This window comes from Chlamydotis macqueenii, chromosome 5 (genome assembly GCF_036417535.1).
Source record: "Chlamydotis macqueenii isolate bChlMac1 chromosome 5, bChlMac1.mat, whole genome shotgun sequence".
Classification (NCBI taxonomy): domain Eukaryota; kingdom Metazoa; phylum Chordata; class Aves; order Otidiformes; family Otididae; genus Chlamydotis; species Chlamydotis macqueenii.
Window position 1 is genome coordinate 2,850,179 of NC_141560.1, and position 21,320 is coordinate 2,871,498.

Consider the following 21,320-nt stretch of genomic DNA (forward strand, 5'->3'; position numbering starts at 1 on the left):
GTCCTCCTAACTCACCCCTTAGCAACCCGCCTTCACCACAACCGTCACGCTCTGCCTTGCCTTCCAGCTAAAATGTGTGATGTTTCAGCTGCTTTCCTGCTCACGGTGCCTCCTTCCCTACCAAAACCCCTTCTTGCTGGCCTTCTTCATCCAAAAAACTCTGCGTTGTAAGCGAAAGCTTACACTGCATGGAAACACGAGCTCGCCCACTCTGGATACAGGCATTTCTGAAAGAAGAACAGCAGTCTGTAAATGCATTGTAAGTATGCAAAGTAAAATTAGACCAGACTTCAAGAAGTTAAATATAATTAAAATGCTGGGCACTCTGCACCGGAGGACCGCGCTGTCTCCGCGTCGCTTTGTGTACGCTCCGAAGGCAGGCTGAGCAGCTGGGCAAGCCTGCGGCGGTACCACTCAGGACGCGGCACGGCACAAGCGGGCCATGTCCAGGCTTTAACGGCTCTGGCGCGCTTGGAAACCCAGGCGTTCGGCCCTGGGTAAGTCCCAGACGGATGCACAACACAAGCCCAGGCAGGCTGCACGTTACAAGGCAGTGAAGGTGTAAGCGGTACCAAGAAGTTATTTTCATATTTATTCACCTCCAGGCGCCGCGAGCAACAGTTCAATCCCTGCGGGCTTTGTTTAAATAAGGCTCAGGCTTGTTCTTCTCCCCAGCTCACAGCATCCCTAGGGAGTTTATCATACAGAGGATAAGGCTGCATTGCCAAATTACCCTTCTTGCGTCCCCAAAATGCCCTGGACCAAACAGTGCAGCTCCCCTGCGCTGCAGCTGTGCTCCAGAGAGGACAAACCCCCACCACAGCCTGACTCAGCCCCACGGCTGCGTTCCGATGGGGAACATCAATTTCTTCACCTGCACCGTGAGATACAGAACAAACGTAACGCACCAAGCCCTAGCTGTTAGCGCACCCAGCACAGCGCTACGCACCCTTGGATGACTACTGTCCCTTGCACAAAATCCCTTGAACCGTTCCAACGCCAGTTTAAGATCCAACCTGAAATAGGTAACTGGCTACTTCTGGCCTTCACAGGAACCTCGGGTGGAAAACACAAACGTTGGACCAAACTCAAACCACCACTGAGATTCCTCCGTAACCTTGCAAAAGTTACAGCGCGCAACAGGCGCCGCCAGCCCTCAGCGCGTCCAAGGTCTTGAGGACACCATTTATCATTACGGCAGTATTTAAAATGCACATCAGTACATTTTAAAATATCTTGTTTATTACATCTTCTCAGGGAGAAAATTCTGTGGCGGAAAACTACGCTGGCAAATAGTTACCTCTTTGTATCGACTCCCCTCTCGATTCATCTGCTAAACCCATAGAAGGAAGTGGCTTTAGTGTTTCAGATGGTTTTGGCTTCTACGCTGCTGAGTACAGTTGGATTAGTTTCTGAAATAGAATTGGCTCCCAAATTATTTGAAGCATTTGTACTCGGTGAATGCTGGGAAATGTCATTAGCGTGCCATAATACTTTTGCCTAATGCTCTCCAAAGTCTATGCCAAAAAAAGTGAAAAACATTGTCTATTTTGATTCTAGCAGCACAGCTTAAGTAACTGTGGCAGCAGATCTAGCATACTGCCCCAAAATTCAAATAAATTAAGACACTAACCTTCTAAGTAGTGAGTTGATTTCCTTTGTCTAGAGAAGAGACAAAGAAAGGTAACAGCAGATGAAACAAAATATGTATTCACGTATTCATGGTGAGGGCTCAGCTGCAAGTTTGAGTCCCTCTGCTTACCAACTCGCTTGCTACCTGCGGCAGATGAGGGAGTGACACGAACAAACCATCACCCACCCCTGCCCGCCATGTCGGCGGTTTGGCTAGGTCTCCCAAAACACTGCTATCTTATTGTGTGCAGTTTCTTGCAGCTTTAATTCAACACATTCCTCACCTCCTCTGGGGCACTCTCTGCTTCAGAGTCTTTTGTCTTCTGCTCCCAATCCTGTGTCTAAGTATTAATCAAGTGTTGAGTTTGGAGCTCTTATTTTTCCATCTGCTAATTAATTCCCATCTATGAGCCACCTCCTCTTCCTCTCCAGAAGATGCTGGATATAACTCACAAGCCTACTTCTCTGGTGACTGACTTGGGAAATTTATTACCAATCTTTTTTTGCCCTGCGGTCTGATAGGAGCTTGTGCCGGTGCTCAGAGGGGCTGCCGTCCCCAGGGTGCCACCACAGCTGCAACACTGGCCTGGTCCAGGAATTGATGGTGCTCTGCAAGTACAGTCCACAGAAGCTACTCAAAAGCCTTAAAATTAGTCAGAACGTTGAATATAAACTCTCACAGAGAGCAGCTGATTTTTAAAAAAATTTTTTTTTTTTTTAAATCTGGAAGATTTTGAACAGCTATGTCTTCCTGCAAAGACAGTAAGATGCCGCAGAGTCCAGCCACCCTGCAGAGGCAGCAGACATCTCAGAGAGCTAAAAATAAATAAATAAGTAAACAAATGCTGTGAACTCTGCTTAAAAACAAAACCAAACCCCAACAAGATCTCTGCCAGGAGGCTGTGGGTGTACAGATGGAGATCAGGTTGGCAATGTTTAAAAGACGATGTATTAAAAAAAAAAAAACAAAAAAAACCCCAAACCCTAGAAGAAATTTCTTCTCTGCGGCAAGTCAGATAGACATAATGAAACATATAAAGACACGGTCATCGACACTAATTAAAACAGGGTTCTCAACAGTGGTGATTTTGGGCCTGAGCCTTGCACTGTTCACTGCAGTGGTGGAGCAGCACCAAGCACAGGCAGGGGCTGCTCGACCTCGCAGGGTTCCTGCTCTTCCATCAGCTCTAACGGCAGAGGCTTCGGTCTCTGCTTCAGCTCAGTTTTCAAAGCGATTCTTCACATTCAGAAAAAACACACACCTACTTCATTTGGATCAGGTGCAGCGACGTGAACGCTCGAGGAAGCCTCTCACGTTAGCAATAGGTTAGTACCGTCCTTTTTGCGTCATTAAAGCACCGCTCTGCCGCAGCGCAGACCTGCTGGGAGACAAACGCAGCGGTGGTTCGCTCTCCCCGTCACCACTGGCCACAGCGTTCCACATACTGCCGAGGAGCCTGAGGGATCCCCGCTGTGGTTTCCACTGCATTTAACACTGCCTAATTAGTCTTATCACTGCAATCCACGTACGTAAAACCAGCCCTGGTTTGCTGAGGAAAGGCTAGCAGTCACAGCCAAAGGCAGCGGTTTTAGCTTCTCCCCCGAGCCTCCCCACGTTTCTTCTACCTTCAGCCTTCAAAACCATCTCTTTGGCTGCACAGACAAGTGGATTGCAGAACCAGCCAGAATTAAAAATGAACTCTGCACTGACTCAGGCACGAGGCCCTTCAGTCCTGCATCCCATCTCCAAGAGAGGATGCCAAGGAAGTTTTGAAAAACAGACCATACAGGGATGCTTCCCCCATCCCCAGAGATTTATGGCTCAGAAAAACCTCTCAGTCATAGATGGGATCTTTGGATTTAACAGTCTTTTATGTATTTTTCTCTCCCATCAATTTGTACGGTTGCTCTTTGCACCTATGTAAACACAACTTAGTACAATGAGGAGTTTCACAGATCTTGCAGAGAAAAAACATCACATTCCCTTGTTGCTCAGAGCCTGCCATCTGTTCGCCGCACTCGCTGCCTCCGAACCTGCTGCCGGCTCAGTCCTCTCATCTGCTTTCACCTGAACACACACCCTGGTACAAGGGACGCAGTAGCGTGGGGACGGGATGACGCACGCAGGGCCACAGAGTCAAAATGGCTTGTGGAGGTCATGCTGGTGGGAGTTAAGGCCATGCCTGAGGTTTTGCCCACTGACCCCCACTCTCTAGGTCATACCATCGTTAATTCTGGTGTGAGTAGGCAGGTCCAGAAATTCAGGACGTTTACATAACAGGGACTGAGCCACAGCCACTGACACCTGAACTGTGTGCTGTGCCTGAAGCTGGATTTGCAGAAGACCTTGCTGACTCTGGAAGACGAGAGCTGCGATGGAAGCTGTGGTACCACCAGCACGGCCTGGCTGCTCTTTGCTCGTTTACCTGCAACGTGACTGGTACACTGCAGTGGAAACTTCAAGAAAGAAGCTAAAAAAAAAAAAAGCTAAGGAATCAAGCTGAGCCTTTCTTTTCATTTATTCATTGGAATTTTTTTCAGCTGAAAAAAAGTTCAGATTTCAGGAACTTTTAATTGTTTAAAAAAACCAAACACTTGGAAATGAACAGCTAGGTTCATGGGAGATCTTACATCAAGCAGTCCAGAGGGTAACATACTTCTCCTGGATGTGGGAAACCACAAATTAATTTTTCCATGCTCACTTGACAAAAGAGACTAGCCATCACCCTGAACACCAGGCAACAGAGTCACTCTCACGCACTGTCTAAATCAATTCACATTTAATTGCAAAATAGTACATGAAGAGTTTCAGCAGAAATCCTTAAAACCACCTCGGAACGCTTTACAGGTCAGTAGGGAAACCAACATCCCACGAGAAGGGAGACACAACTGCTGGTCTTCATCGGAAATAAGACAAAGGGTCTGAACCCTTCTTTCCCGATATTCTCTAACCACGCGATAGATGGGGAGTCCTGCTCCTTCCTCCCCCACTTCATAACCCAAATTCATGCATTGCCATTTCAAAATGATTGAAATAGCAAAAAAAATACCCCCCCCAAAAAAAAATACAACAAAAAAAGCCCCCCAAAACAACTGAGGGATTCCATGCAAGGTTGTTATCTTAACAAACATTAAGGATTTCTTGGGAAGACAAAGAACCCCCAACTGTAAAGACATTATCACTCTTCCCTCAAAGTTTTCATCTGGGATTTCACAACCAAAAATTACGGAGTCACACGCGGATTAAGCATTGATCCTCCTGTCAGAGGTTTGAAATTGTTATTCAAGGGTAACAGACATGTTGGGAAAATTTAGCTGGCCTAGAAGACAGCTGGACAATACTAAATTTTTATGAAAAATTAACATACTGTTACTTAAAAACCAGTCTGCTCTGCATCTTTATTCATACGGTCAAAATAAGAACTTCAAACCATCCAGTTTCTAAGACTGACTCTGATTGCTAGACACACCGCTGGTCAGAGTCCTCAACAGGAGAGGAGATAGTCAGACGTCTTGGGTAAGCCCCGTAGAGTTTGAGAAGTTCTGCTAGCCCAGATTTAATAGAAAGCTGGAGGAACTACAAAAGAACTACCGAAGACAGGTTGGCAGTGACCTCCAGAGCAATCTGGTCCAGCCTTCTGCTCCACGCAGGGCTAACCACACAGCCAGGTCATGTTGCTCAAGGCCTTGCCCAGTCAACTTCAGAAAATCTTCAAGGACGGGGATCCCACCGCCTCCCTGGGCCCTGTCCCACAGCACAGACACCCTCCTCATGAGGAGCTTTCCCCACGTCCAGCCGTACTCGTCCTTGGCGCAGCCTGCGCTGCTGTGTCACCCCTTTGCTGCTCTGACCCCAGCACCTCTGCCAGCCTGCCAGGGAGGATGGAGGTCAGAACCTTCTTCAGCCTTCTTGTCTCCAGACTAAAGACCACTCAGTTCTGCCAGCCTCTCCTATATTATGTGTTTTTCCAGATTTTCCTCAATTTTTCCTGCCTAAAGAGCCTGTATTTATTCCCTGCAGCACTCCAGTCATGGAAGCTATCTCATGGTGTCTCCATAAATCCTACTCCTTTCTTAATTGTCCCTTAATTGCTTCCTAGGCTACAGGTGTCAGTCCATGAGCACCAGGCAAGCACACATTCACGGGAAGAGCCTCCCTCATCCCCTGTCCCAGAGAGCCAGGACCCCGAACAGACACAGCACAGTAGTTCAGGCAAACCACAACCACAGAGAGACTAACACGGCAAAGAGACACGGGACTGCGCTAAGGAGGGATCTGAAAGGTATGCCAGCGACCAAGTAATGAGAAATTGCTTCTTTGGACAAATACAAGATCCTCAGGTGGGACCAAGTTACGACTGCGGAGGTAAAAAGCTCCTCTCCTCATTTCCACTCAGGACATAATTTCTGATTTCAACTCTATGCAGGACTCGGATTAGGCTTCAGCTCAGCAAATGTCTCAGGCAGCAAGTGCGCTTCTCCTGCGTCTCCTGCTCTTAGGAGGAGCAGCAGAAAATGCATGGTGAAATAAATGATAATACGAGCCACGCTCCTCCCTCAGCTCAGGTTGGAAAAAAAGATGACACATTAAAAAGCTCTGGTTTTCCCAGTGCACCTTTGGAGGGCATTAGCATCACTGCCTGGTCCCTTCTCCTTTCAACTCACACAGCCTACCAGCTCCCTGCTGGCTCAGAGCTCACAACTTACCACCTGTAGTAACAACACACTGTAACTGCAACACCTTTTTACGCAAAAACCAATAAGGCAGATAGGAACAAACAGGGAAATTGTGAGCAGGACATAGCACACAGCAATGGTACATCCTGCAGCGCTTCCTGTCATCTAACCGCTGAAACTACAAAAAACCGCAAACGCTTCTTTTGTCTGGAGCTCCACAGCCGTGCGAAAATAAACATATGGAAAAAATGAAAACGCAATTCAAAAATATGGAAAAGAACGTAAAACTTACCAGGCTCTAACTTGATTATTTTTACAGCAGCCAGTTCTCCTGTATGAAGATTTCTAGCCTGAAATAAGAGAGGTAAGACATAGTTCATTATAGTGCAAAGGCATCTCCGTCTCACAAACCGCAAAAATATACGCGGTGACATCACGTAGAACAAAAATGGCACAATGCAATTAGCTGAGAGGAACCCGGGTGAGGATTATCTGGTTTTGATATTAGCACAGCATCAACCTGGTTGGAGTTGCGAAGCCTTACTGGCACTTCCCTTGGAGGCTTTAAAAAACCTCAGCTACCTGCCAGCAATGAGAGTCCATGCCCCTCCAACACCATTTTTAAGGGTGCTCAACCACCCAGCATCCTGACTCTTGAGTGAACTTTTTTTTTTGTCTCACCATCTCCTGGTGCTAAAGCTCAGGGTGCTCTGCAAGGGGAGCTGATAGGTGGAGGGGCAGGGAGAAGCAATTTAGCCTTTAGAGAACTCTCCTCTCCAGGCACACCGTAAACGTCACATTCAGTCCTGGCGGAAAACGTTACAGGAACCTCAGATATGGAAAGTTTTAAGAGAGGAGCACCATCATTGTATTATTTTTGACACACAACTTGATCATCTGAAAGTTACAGGAGTCTAAACGCAACTCTTTCATTCTCATCCTATCGTATGAAATCTGGTTAAGAGGTAGATTACAGAACACAGAAAGAAACTGGATTAGGTGAAATCCATTTGGGCACCAACAAGATGAGGATGCAAAGCAAATTTGCCCCTGTGGACTGAACTGAAGGAAGCCTCTACAGAACAAATCACTTCTATGGAGTATGGACAGGAAGTCATCTTAATTTAACAACAGGTAGAGCAAGAACTTGAAAGATGAACCTCTCGCTTTTGTCAACACTTAGTCAAGCTTCCAAATCAGGAAAGGCTTTTCAGCTGGGGAAAAAAAAAAACCAACCAATAATAATTGGCCTTTCAGATTCCTGCAATGCTCAGCCAAGAAAGAGATGGGTGCCAAAATGCATGCCGAGGACACAGGTAGGGCTCAACTGAAGCCAAAGAGAACCTGAACAACTGTACAACAGAACCGAGCATCTGAAGCCAACAGATCAAACCGCAGAATCACAGAATAGATAGGATTGGAAGGGACCTTCAAAGCCCACCCAGCCCAACCCCCCTGCAAGGAGCAGGGACATCTCCAACCAGATCAGGTTGCTCAGAGCCCCGGCCAACCTGGCCTGGAATGTTTCCAGGGATGGGGCATCCACCACCTCTCTGGGCAACCTGGGCCAGGGTTCCACCACCCTCAGTGTAAAATTTTTTTTCCTAATATCCAGTCTGAATCTGCCTCCCTCTATTTTGAGTGCCGTTGGTTTCTGGGCTGCAAGTGCACATTGCCAGCTCATGTTGACCATCTCATCCACCATCACCCCCAAGACCTTCTCCTCAGGGCTGCTCTCCATCCATTCTCCCCCAGCCTGGATTTGTGCTGGGATTGCCCCGACCCAGGTGCAGGACCTTGCCCTTGGCCTGGTTGGGCTCCATGAGGTTGGCCCGGGCCCACCTCTCCAGCCTGCCCAGGTCCCTCTGGATGCCATCCCTCCCCTCCAGCGCGTCGACAGCACCACACAGCTCGGTGCCGTCGGCGAACTTGCTGAGGGTGCGCTCTGTCCCACTGCCCATGGCGCCCACAGAGATGTTGAACAGGGCCGGGCCCAGCACGGACCCCTGAGGAACACAACTCTGAGGAGCCACGGACCCTCTGAGGAGCGCAATCACTGAACACAGAAACAGACAGTTATGTGCTAACCACAAAGGAAACATTTACCACTTCCTAGAGTGCCTTCCTACCACAGGTGTTTTTAGATGACAGCAAAATCATGGACATCCTTCAGCATCCAGAAGGAGCATGCATCCAAGCATGGACAAAGGATTAGGACCTCTCTGGTACTGTAACACCTACCGGTACCATTAGGAAACACAGATGCTCCCATAAGAGACCAAGCACACACTCTATGTTGGTGAAGCCAGGCAACCTCCACTGTCCACGCTGCCATCCACAAGTGCCGCTCTGATAAAGGAGAATGCATGGATTCCAGAAGATCAGCTTCATTTCTGCAGCAGACTGTATTCCCTCCCGATATTCCTTTTCCATATAAGCAATAAGTGCCACTGTGACACTGAAGTCAAAGAACAGATGTAGTCTGCCAAAGGTCTTTGGTACGCAGACGGCCTGGCACGGACTCGAAGGCTCAGGCCAGAGGAGATCACTGCAACTACCGGCTCTCGGCTTTCACACACAACAGGCCACAGACTGTCACCAAAGCGTGTCGTGCTGCTAGCCACAATTACCATTAAGGTTTTTTTTTCATGATCTATAGCCTGGTCATGGACTGCTTCGGGTTTCAGCCATCAAACTTTGTCTGCTGGAACGGAAAGCCCTCCACCAGTTTGGTATTTATGAACTAAACACACCAAGTTATCAGAGTAATTTGCCCTCAGACTGGTTTTCTGGCCCTACTGCTTAATCTTCCAACCAAACACACTTCTCGAGTTGACGACACCAGGACCACACACCTATCACGCCAGCACCAAAGGCAGAAACGCCAAGTATTCCCTGCTCCTCAACATCCTTGTTTGGATGCTCGCAGATAAAAGGACGGCGTTAGATCTTCAGTCTAGACAGCTGTACTGCAAGCACGCAGCAAATTACCCCAGCTGACTGCTTCCCAGGAGATATCACCTCCCTGCACACGCGGCTGACGGCTTTTGTTCCTTCATCTCGGATTGCAGCAGCTTTACGGGGGTACACACATCTCTCTGCTGTCACTCTTGTTTTTTAAACCTTTCTCTTTTACACCCTTCTGTCAGCTGAAAACTCAATCAATGATGCATTACTGTTATCTTACACATCATTAAAAATGTAAGAAGGCGAGGGCTAAAAACTAGTTCTCCGTGGTACACAGCTAGATATGAAATCTGTCAAAGACGGACACCTCAAATCATTTTAAGACATGTTAGTTAAGGAAATTCTCAACTCATTTCCTATGGCTTGCTACAGTTCGCCTCATTCGACTTTATAAGAAAGATTTGTGTAGTATCAAGAAGTCGCAGACAGGAATGCACCACATCAAAGCTGCTGCCTTTGTGAATCAAAACCTAAAATTTTATGACAAATGATATTTGACAAAAATATAAGTTCTCAATAATCTCCCCAGTGTGAAGAATTAGTGATCTATCAATTTGTCTTATTAATATACTTCTTCAGTGGAGAGGGGAAATTGAAGTCAAGCTAAGAAATGATAGTTCTCCTAGTCATCTTATTTACATTTTTAAAGCCCAACACCAAAATATCTGCCTGAAATCTCCTCGGTATTTCAAGTCTTAATTCAAAATTACCTGTTCTCCCCTGCACGCCAAGTAATCCAGAGCTGACAATTAACAAGTATCGCTGCTGTTCAGCATCTCACGAGCTATTGCTGACATAGGAAGTTACCATTTATATGCATTTATTACATAAAGATGACATACATACCATGAACTTTGATGATCTCTTCTCAATTCTAATATTTCAGTCTAATGGAAGATAAGACCTGTTAGATTTTTTGTTGTCTTTAATTCTGCCGGCCCCGACTCCTTCAATAGGTAAGGAAGTCTCCTAAGAACTCACCTTGACAGGAAAGGCGAACAGACTAAAGCTCAGCGTTTGCACAGCTCCGTCCCGTGCCGGAGCCCACATCCCCATCAGCAACACGGTCTGGTTCCCACGTGACAGAAGTGAAGCCCTGGGATCTTTCGGGGAAGGCACGCTCACCGTAAGACTTTCCCCGAGAGGAAGACAGAGCCTTTGCTAACTGTTAGCTCTGATCTTAATGTTATTTAATGAGACTCAAAATTGAAAACTATGTTCTATGTGACTCAGAAGGAAAATTAAAACTCTGGAATTTGGGCAGAAGGATTGCAAAGCTTCAATAGAAAAGCTGACCTACAAAAGAACGGGACAAGAACAGGACAAGAACAAAGGCATGTTTGAGTGAGGGGAGCCACAGAGTCAAATTTGTTTTGCTCAATGTCATATACACATGCAGAAAGATGCGCTAGGTATTCTTTTGGTCACCTCTTCTCCAGCTATAGGATGTGTGACAGCATCCCACCGAGCATAGCTCTTCCAGAACACTTTAGCCGCTAAATCCTAATGCTGCAGAGCATCACACAGCGTCTGTGTTCAAAATAAAACAAAAGTACCCCTTCTTTTTTTGAATATCCCATTGTATAGTTGCAGCAGCCAAGGAGATTACGTGTCACTAATTAATGTGACAGCACGATAATCACTACACTTTTTTCCCCAGCATATGTCAGCACCAGCCAACGCAACCCAGATCCCCCCAAGCACACACACAGCTGTGCCACAGCAGATTAAAGGTTCCTCTAAACCCATGGTCCTGTCTCAAACAGCAGGTGCTTCAGAAAGTGGTTAAGAGCTGAGCAAGCAAACAGTTACACGCTCCTGATGCGCTCTCCCAGCAACAGAACTGGGATCTGCGCAGTGTCTTCTGCAGCAAGGACCAGCTGCGGACAGAGCTTGCGTTAGGCTGGCAGTCCAGGAGCAACACACGTTCTTCCAACCTAGGCACGGCGTCAGTGGCGTGTCCCAACGCCACACTCAAAAATGAGAGGTGCACTATCAGTAGGACTGGGGTTTGGGGGAGTTGGGAGAGGTTTATGATATTACACACCAAAAAAATCACCAAGTTTTCCCACCGAGACTTAACCTTCCTCTCAGAGCTGCGTCAAAAAGCTGTCGTGAGACAGGGGAACCCAATGTGACACCCGTGGCAATCCCTGACGCTTCCCATCGCACACCCAGACACCACACATGAAAAAACACATTTTGAGTAGGACACTTGCTGCAGCTGATGACCAGAAATAACTCAGAAAACTGGTTTCAGAACCAGTTATGCGCTGCAATTTTGTTGTATTTGTTTTTAAGAGCACAAGTCAGACAATTCCACCCCACTGGGTCCACAGTACTAAGCCCTGTGAGACGGACAAAAGCTGGAGAATCGTTCTCTTGGACATGTGAATACAAGTTTATGTGCTGTTTCCCTGTCTGGTTGCTTTTTCCTTCAACACTGAGGAGCAGCAGGGGAAGATTCAGACAGCAATACCACTCTCACAGCCTCCAAATTAGTATTTTCAATTTCCATGGTGTAATCTCCTCCTCGTCCCAACGCAGTTGTCTCATCTCCAGCCTTAGATCAACAGCCCAGTTCACCAGAAGAGCCATTTGTTCAACCACGTCTTCATTTAATCGAATCGCAATTGCAGCTCCTGTGGCAACCCTCCCGTGCACTCCCATCTTATTCATTCCTTGCCAAGCTTCACTCATCAGTGACCACAACGTTTTGCTGTCTCAAGTGCTGCGTGCTTCTGCTCAGTTACCTTCAAAAGGTACCCTGACCTCCTGCCCAGCGACTGAAATAGAAGCTTCTCATCTGCTTTCTAGTTTCTGACCTCTTACACTTTATAACTGTTAACCTGCCCTGTGTGGTTTTGAAATTCCTATTATGCTGCACCGTTCTTTCCATATCTCCCAGTATCAGCAAACAGACCCTCGAATTCACCTACTTACATCTCCAAATTCACTTCTACCACCACGTAGAGCTCTCAGCCAACTAAGGCGACCCAGAGAAACGTCCCTCATCTGGGCCGCTCTAAATCCATGAAAACAGATTCCTTTCTTACACACTGTATTTTTGTTGTGATTAAAAAAGATAATTCAAAATATTATGGGCATTAGGTGAATAAAAAAGAACCAGACACTCCAACAAACCGAGACCACTGCATATATGTCCCAGAAGGTAGGACCACGGAGACCTTGAAACAGAGGACGGGATCTAGAAGATGCCACCACAACCAGCCCATCTGTGGAGTAAAACTTCAGCGAGGAGCTGCCACAGCTTGGCACAACCACCAGACCTTTCAGCAGCACTTCAGCCATGCGCTCCTCTACATGAGGATTTGGGTTTCAGTACCTAGTGCAGCATCCCTCTCCCATACGACACGCATGCTCCCATGAACATGCCACATTCCTGTGTGTGACCTCATCTCAACATTTTTATCCTATGCTCAAACTCATCACACATAGAGATGAGACATTACTGCAAAGGAAGGACTTATTTCTCAAGATGAGACCTGTGATTCCTCACTGCTGTTCCCAGCACACGAGGAGAAATCCTCAAGAGCAACTCCAGATCTCGCGCGATGCTGCAGCCTCAACTGAGAGACCAGCCAAGTCCTCAGGAGGCCTCAGTACAATAACTTTTGGGTGTTTCATCATTTGTTTTTGGGTTTTTTTGTGAAGACAAAAACAAATATCCATAAAAATCAGGACCCAACATGCAACATTAAGAAATCTGACAGAAACTGCCAGACTAGGTTAGGTTTCTGATCTGATCAGTTTACCCTTTGTCCCTCAGAGAAGCAGCAACTGATGTGTTAGAGAAGAATTCGATCTTGGTGAACAGCAATCTTGCTGGTCTGTAACAGAATGTGAATTACATCAGAATGCAAACGTTCAAATAAGCGTTCCTAGTATTTATCATAATTAACTATACTTTTTTGTTTACTCCTACGATTTACATAAACCAGTTTTTCAGTTTAAAAAAAATGCTCTGCAAATAGAGCTGGAAAATTATCAGGCAGCCAAAGCAAAGAACAGCAATGCCGGACACGCTCTTAATGACTGGAAAGGAGAGGCTTGTACTTCTGAAACACCACCTCTTTACCAGCTCCAGCCAGAACCCGTAGCTCCCGCTGGCGCTTTCCAGTCCCAGGCTGAGTAGAGAGCATGCTGGTTCCCATCCCAGCACCAGGCAGCACCCTCAGAAGACCCGTACAAGTGGTATACTACAAGAAAGATGGGGAGCGGCTGTTCAGCAGGGCCTGTTGTGATAGGACGAGGGGTAATGGTTTCAAAATAGAGAGAGATAGATTTAGATTGGATATTAGGAAAAAATTTTTTACAATGCAAGTTGTAGAACACTGTCCCAGGTTGCCCAGAGAGGTGGTGGAGGCCCCATCCCTGGGAACACTCAAGGCCAGGTTGGCCGGGGCTCTGAGCAACCTGATCCGGTTGGAGATGTCCCTGCTCCTTGCAGGGGGGTTGGGCTGGGTGGGCTTTGAAGGTCCCTTCCCACCCAAACCATTCTATGATTCTATAATTCTATACGATCCATATTTTTTTTTCCTGCATTCCTCTGTATCCCACCTCCTAGATGGATACATGTACCACACCCACACAGGTACAATTACTACAGCTCTGTAGGTTTTGGTTGTTTTGTTTTTTTTTCCTTTTCTACAAAACAAAATAAGCAAAAGCTACCCAAAATTCCCCATCCTGAGAAAACCTAAACACTAATGGACTGAATAAAGGCCTGAGTGCTCCGCGCTGAGAGCATCTCCACAACAGATGCTGAACACATTTTTCCCCTTCGTGTGGAAAGGTCTCTGGATGGATTAAAAATGTAGAAAAAGAAACAAGAGGACAGCTTTAAAAGAAAAAAAAAAAAAAAAAAAAAAAGAAAAATGGGACGATTCTGTGAAATATTAATGCAAATCTTACTGAATGGGCTGGGATTTGTGCCAGACAGAAACAATTGCCTCTCCCATCCTGAGTCCTCGCAACGCTCCATTCATCACCCAAGGTGTGCCAGGGCAGCTCACACGGGAAGCAGATGTCCAGCTAGCCTTTGCTGCTGGAAAAAAGACACAGAACAGGAACTTCTAATTTTCAGGGCTCTTTCTCTTTCAGGAGGCAGAAACAACCCAGAGGCAATTGTTCAGCCTGCCGTCCTCCAGCTGGGTTTCTGAGATGGAGAGCAGTACCAGGCTCCTTTATAGCAAAAGGCACAGAGGCTTTCAGAAAGCATCTCCCTCACAGAGGCTTTACAGATTCATTACCCTAAAAGAGAACCGTCTCTCACAACCGCCACCGTTACTACTTTTCAGAATAAACCAAAAAATAAAGATTCACGTGCTAATTTTACTTTTTGTACGTATTTCTGAATTCCTTGTCTGCCAGTTTATCCTGCAGCAGCACTCCCGAGAGAGCCATCACTTTGGAGCTGGATGCTGTACAAAGACAAATATTGATTTTGTGGGTGCTCTCCAGATGGACATTGCCCCGCGTCAGTACAAAGCAGGAGGCTCCCAATTTCCACACTTACAGCGCTTGCAGTTTCCCTGACTGAAGGAGCAGAACCCAGAACACACAGAAGTACTGGGGTGGAAATAAATTCCACATTAAAATCTGAAAACTAGCGCGGTAGGCTCTGCGACTGGCACTCCTAAGCACAGCTATGATGCAAATAAGGCGTAAATGTATTTACTTTTACTGGCAGTTGGGGAAATTTAGATAGCGTATCTCTTGCAGAGAAAATTGGGAGGAGGGGAACGTACCTTTCACTCACAGACTTCAAACACTTTCCTACTCAAGGCCAATTAACTCAAGCAATGAGGGATTAAAAGCTCATTAATGATCTTAGGGCAACTCCTTTTATTCCAGCATAGAAAACCAGACTAAGGATTTGTATAAGCTAAGCGGCTTAGATCTCAGCAGCCGCTGAAACATTTAATTCTCATTCCTAGCAATAACAACTGAAGGACAAAGACCTATGGCAATAAGGATAATAATAACAAAGCAAAGATCAGGGCAAACCTTAACAACATTTATTTACAGGAAAAAAATCAAAACCCAGAAGTCAGCTGTATGCTTCCAAGTAGAGGCTGGTTATTCTCCTACAAAATTTTCTTGGCAGATGATCCTTCGCAAAATATTTGACAAAATTTCCAAAATTGAGAAGCTAAAGCTAGAAACAGATGCTGACCACAAAAGTACTATTTAGCAACTAATGCAGCACAAAAGATACAAACAAATACCACATGAGAGAGAGAGAAAAAAAAAAAGTATCCAATTTTGACTTGGAGCAGATCCCCGGCAAAAACCAAAACAGAAAAGAACTTTTCAAGTTACAACTATGTGCATTTGATTGTTTTGAAAAGCTACTACAAATAGCTAACTTTCCTGAGGAATAATATAAATCAAATCAAAGAAGGCCCATGAAGCTGCTAATACACTTAAAATTGAGCCTAACAGCTTTACGGGTCAGGGTATGAAATAGGGGAAAGGAAAAAAAAAGTAACCTTCGAATATATTATTAAACTACAAACTAAGATGGATTTTAAAAGGGTTTTTTCACCAGAAGATAGGAAGAATAAATGTAACCCAACTTTATTTTATTCGTACGTTGAACGTATAGACCACGTCACAGGAAAAAAAAAACCTGCAGAATTATGGAGTATAAATTCAAGTAACATTAAAAGACGACATATTTTATCAGCTACAGCGGAATTTATGCATTCCTTAGCCATGAAAGAACTAAGAGATATGTCAACCAAAATACGTGAAGAAAAATATCCACACCTCTTCTTTTCACTGAAAAAACCAGCAGCGAGTTGCTCAGACAGAACAGTCTCCAAACACCCTCACCGAGTCAAGGCAGCACTGTTAGCCCCCTTCATGCAAAAGGAAGGCACTAACGGTTTTGATTTCAGGGAAGCTACGAAGGGCGTATGATTATTTGCAGGTAATAAGAAGAGAACCGCTAAGCACCAGGAAATCCACAGCTGGGATCCAAAGCACCACGCAGATGCTGAGAGGGCTGGAGCAGCTCTGCTGTGAGGCCAGGCTGAGAGAGCTGGGGCTGTTCAGCCTGGAGAAGAGGAGGCTCCGGGGAGAGCTGAGAGCGGCTCCCAGTGCCCAAAGGGGGCTGCAGGAAAGGTGGGGAGAGACTCTTCAGCAGGGCCTGGTGTGACAGGACGAGGGGTAATGGCTTTAAAATAGAGGGAGGGAGATTTAGACTGGATATTAGGAAAAATTTTTTTACAATGCGGGTGGTGGAGCACTGGCCCAGGTTGCCCACAGAGGTGGTGGATGCCCCATCCCTGGAAACATTCCAGGCCAGGTTGGCCGCGGCTCTGAGCAACCTGATCTGGTTGGAGATGTCCCTGCTCCTGGCAGGGGGGCTGGACCGCTTTGAAGGTCCCTTCCCACCCAAACCGTTCTATGAAAAGGCAATAGATTGGTTTTTATTTTATTTTTTTTTAATTAAGCCATTTGTGTTGTATTAAATAATTTAATGCTGTAACCAAGCTGTGCACACAAGCTCATTTTTAACTACAGCGTGTCTGGGCAAACCCCTCCAGCTTTTCATGTCACACATAGGCTCTTCTGCAGTACCAAGCCTTCCAAACCCAGCGTGCAAATCTATGCCAACTCCATTTCCTTGTTGTGATTTATTTGAGAGAATCTAGAGAGGTGCAGGTGAAAAACGTAGACTTAAGCAGAAAAATCTAACTTCAAAGTTGTTCAGTAATTGCCTCCTTAAATTTCAATTCCTCAGAGATAAAGTAAGTTACAAAACTAGAGAGACCAAGTCATAAAGTTGTCTTCATGAAGAAAATAGGTCTTGTTCTTTGTTGTTGTTATTGGTAAATAAAACAGCAACTAGAAGAGAAAGAATGAATTAAGAAGCAGCTGTGTAAATCAAAGAAGTTAAAAGAAAATAAGTTAAAGACAGGAGCAGGGAGATTCTTCTTCTGTCCTAAGACCAAGCTTTGGTTTGCACCCGTACAATGTCAATTGTCACCTCCTTGGGGTGGAAGGCAGTTGAGACAATTATTTCCTCTCCGTTTCATCTGTGTACATGTGTACACATACCACACTGTGCCTGCTTCTCACTGGCTACTGGCACGCTACCACTGTTCAGCTGCTTCGGGTATATAAATAGTTATATTATAAAACCCAATATTTACTGGCAATCTTAATTTTCTATCTGATCGTGATGAAATAGTGATCAGTAATATTTCTAATTCACCAAGCAATTAAAAAATCACAGCCTGGAATTCTGTAGAAATAAACAGAAATGACATTTTAGCAGGTTTTAAATGAGGAAAATCAGACCTTTCAAATGTGCTAGATACACGAGAAAGGTTAGGTATGAAGCATGTTTTGCACCTACGCTGATTAAGTAGAGAGAGGAAACATTGCTGTTTCATTACAGATGATATCTTTCACGATTTCACAGCTATCTTATCCTCCCACAACTTATTTTTAGACAGAACGGAGGAAAGAAAATAAACTTTTTGGATTTTTCTTAAATTGTTTTCGCAGTTTTGACCAATCCACTCATTTAAATAATGTAACTTGAAAATAAGAAACATTTTTTTTCTACAGCTTAATCTACAGTTGTCAAACACTGGTTTCACTTCAGTAGCCTTGTTTGAAGCACTTGCCCAGCGACTTCCTCACTTTACCTGTCCAACTTTCTTTCCAACAGGGACCAAACCCATGCTGATCAAATAATGTGCATGCTACGGAAATGACAACACTACAGTAAAACAGGCCTGACGGTTTAACTGGAATTTTAAGGCAATATTTTTAAATTTTAATATACTTGAGACTGTTTTCCATCTTGCCTTATTCCTCTTTGTTTCCAAATGTTTTCAAACTCTGCCTGATCCCTGGTGGACACCCGAGGCTGGTTAGGCAATGCCCCCCATCCCAGGAAGCTGCTCAGCCTAACAATCTGCACTCTCTTTTTTTGACTCGGCTAAAGCCTCCAGTTCTCACTTCCAAAATATTTAATCCTCTCCCGTCATCAGCTGTATGGATTTTCCATGGATCAGCCTTCCTGAGCCAGACACCACTAAGGAATATGTTTGAGAAAGCTAGAGGAAATCATGACAGTGAGTCCGAGGAACTCTGCACAGCCTGGCTGCTTCCCCGTTCCCAAAGCTACTCCTCAGCTCGTGAGCATCCTCTGCTCTAGAAACCAAGATATAGAAGATTTTCTCTTAGCATGAAGTTATAATACCTAAGGGCTAATTCAGCTGCCCCATGCGTTCAGTCCTCGGCATCCGTGTTGTCCTAAGAACTGCTACGTTGGAGGTTTGGTCACCTGCACACGCGCTGTGGCTTGATCTGTGGGTTTCGGTGGTCTTTTTTCCTTATGTAAGACAGCTGCCAAAGGCAAAGGAGGACTGAAAAAGCAGTCCTGTAAATCAAAATAGATTATAGCCACGTTACTAAGTATAAACCCTAAGCTATCATGTGTACTGTTACATAGACTATAAGGTCTCTGCAAGACATGATATATCCTGCAAATATACTGCAACTGCTGGAAGCTTAAGGTACCGTTATTGTCCTTCTCTGCACACAACCACCAGAGTCTGAACTCACGTAATCAAAAGGCAAGCACACAGGGCTCACATGCAAACACCACTTCAAGCTTCGGAACGCTTCCCGTTGCTAAATAAAACGATACACACGGATGAAGTAATGACAGCAGAAACCACGCGAGGAGGGCCAAAGCCGTAACGTCAAGATGAACCCAGCATCCAGTGAGACCGCATCCTGGGGAAAGATGAAGCTGATAAGGAAAGAGCCCAGCACCACACCTCTCTTAGGGCAAACCAAGCGCAGCTGGCCTGGGGGGCCGGCAGTATCTCACACGGACTTTCCACACACTGCCTGAAGCATCAAAGCTCCGAGAAATAGAGGCAACAACTGCTTCACCTCTTTCAGACTTCCATCACATCACGCTTCCATGGAGAAAAGCCGCAGCCTGCCTGTCCTCCTCCTCCTCCGTCCCTGCAAGAGCTGCCGCTCGAGCCAGCGCAGTCTGTCCGTACCAGAGACATGCCACCGTGGGATTTAGACAAACCTCAACACCCACAGAATGAGAAAAAGGAAAAATTTATGTTCATGTACCCTAAACAGGCGATTGGATGTGACTGCTGAAGCGATGGCAGATCATAAAGCCTTCTCAAGATCTCCCTATCCATCCTCATAACTCCCTTTCTCCCCAGTCTCACACTGCGAGCCAAATTTAAAAACAGACTCTCCAGACAGAACTGTTTGGCAAAGTCTTAAAGGTACTACGGTAATCAAAAAGCTAGTCATGCTTCTTCACAATTAGCCAAGAAGCAGAGGAACTCAAACAGTGCTTTAAATTTAAACACAGACATGCCTGACAAAATGAAACGGCGTTATCAGAAGCTGCTTATCCTGTCCAATTACTGACCCAGACTCCTCCGAAATATCATACTGGCAAAGGCATTTTGACTATGCACATACACTCTGTCCAGCTCAGAAACCTTCATCCTCGGGAGCCGCTAACGCTACAAAAGTGATGCCCACGTAGCTCGCTCCATGCACGGTACCGTTATCCCCTGCCCTGCAACAGAAATCATTGTCTGAACGCAGGGAGCACATAAGACGGCGAGACAAACCCAGTTTTAAATTAAAAGTGATGTCAGCCGTTTAAGAGATTCTATCACTATATTTAAATTTAACAACCCCCCTCTGACAGACAATACAAGTGGGAATACTTCTAAGTGATACATCAAATATTCTCCCTCACCCCACTGTAGACCGATTGCATCGAAAGAAAAATTCCAGCAGCTGCTGTTCTCCAACTCGTAAATACAACAGAAATAGCCGATGTTCTTAATCACTGGAGAGCAATGAACACTCATTAGGCATTGCTTCCTGCCAAATTTTAAGTTTTATCAAGACAAAGTACATCTATAAAAGATGGCACGGCTGCACCTTTATTTTTTCTGCCTACCATTTTTACATTTCCATGTCTGCGCAAGAGACTTTACCACTTATCTTCCCTTGAGATTAACGACTAAATCTCCAAAACATCTCTGGGAGCCTAACAACTGTAATTCAGCCATTACCCTGCATGTCTGTACATTGAACAGGCAAATTGACAGAATTCTATATCGCTTCAATAGCCACGGTCAGCAAACACACAGCTGAGAACAGAACAAAAACACAGCGTCTTGGGGTGGACCATCTCATTCAACGTAAGAAATGATGCCTTTAATGCTGCACAGGACAGGGCTACACAAAGAACGCTCAAGAACAATTTCTTAGCAATAAGCCAGCAGAGTCCCCCTGCAATGACCTCTTCGCTCTCTGAAGAGAAACAGCACCTGCCTTTGCGGAATGTCTCAAAATACACATTTCAACAGGCTACAAATTCAGCTGTTCACACTAACCTCAGAATAGGTTTCATTCGGCTTCTTGTTCATGTCCAGCCAAATATTCCTCATCTCTAGGAAAACATGAACCTTCTACACACTATATTCATGCAGAACACATGGGAGAAGAGTCATTCCAACACGCCAAAATATCAAATATGGCACTGAAGATGCCTTTTTGATGGATCAGTTCAGTAAATGCAGCAGTTCTGGCTCCAGGACTGCAGGTCAGCTCAAAGCTCTGAGGGACAGCCCTGACGGCACCTTGCACGATCTTTTTGCTCTCTTCAGGAGCAGAGATGTCAGCAGAAACACACAGGGCAGGATACAGGATAACAGGCTAAGGAAAAGTACTGGAAGAGGCTAGGGCTTCAGAACAAAAGCCTTGGCGCTTCCTATTCTCCCTCTGTTGCAACAAATTTCATATTTTTTACTGCCTGCTCATGTTGTACTGACCGGCATCTGCTCAAACCACGCCTTAGCATTCTGCAGACTCAAAAGTGAGCAACTTTAAGATATCTGTGATGCTAAATGCACTAGTCCTGTAATTTCACTACGTCTCAAAACAGCAGAGAGGAGCACGCTGTCTTGCGTCTGATGGCCCTGTTAGTGGTCACTGAC

At 45.5% G+C, this 21,320-nt stretch overlaps 1 protein-coding gene across 3 annotated transcripts in view; it reads right to left on the minus strand.

The window, feature by feature from the left end:
* MAP4K5 (mitogen-activated protein kinase kinase kinase kinase 5) overlaps positions 1–21,320 on the minus strand; it is a 66,938-nt gene that overhangs the window by 37,381 nt on the left and 8,237 nt on the right. For all 3 annotated transcript variants that reach the window (XM_086748388.1, XM_086748387.1, XM_086748389.1), the window contains one exon: positions 6,602–6,659. In XM_086748388.1, the coding sequence (XP_086604514.1) occupies positions 6,602–6,659 (58 nt within the window). The remainder of the gene's footprint in view (positions 1–6,601; positions 6,660–21,320) is intronic.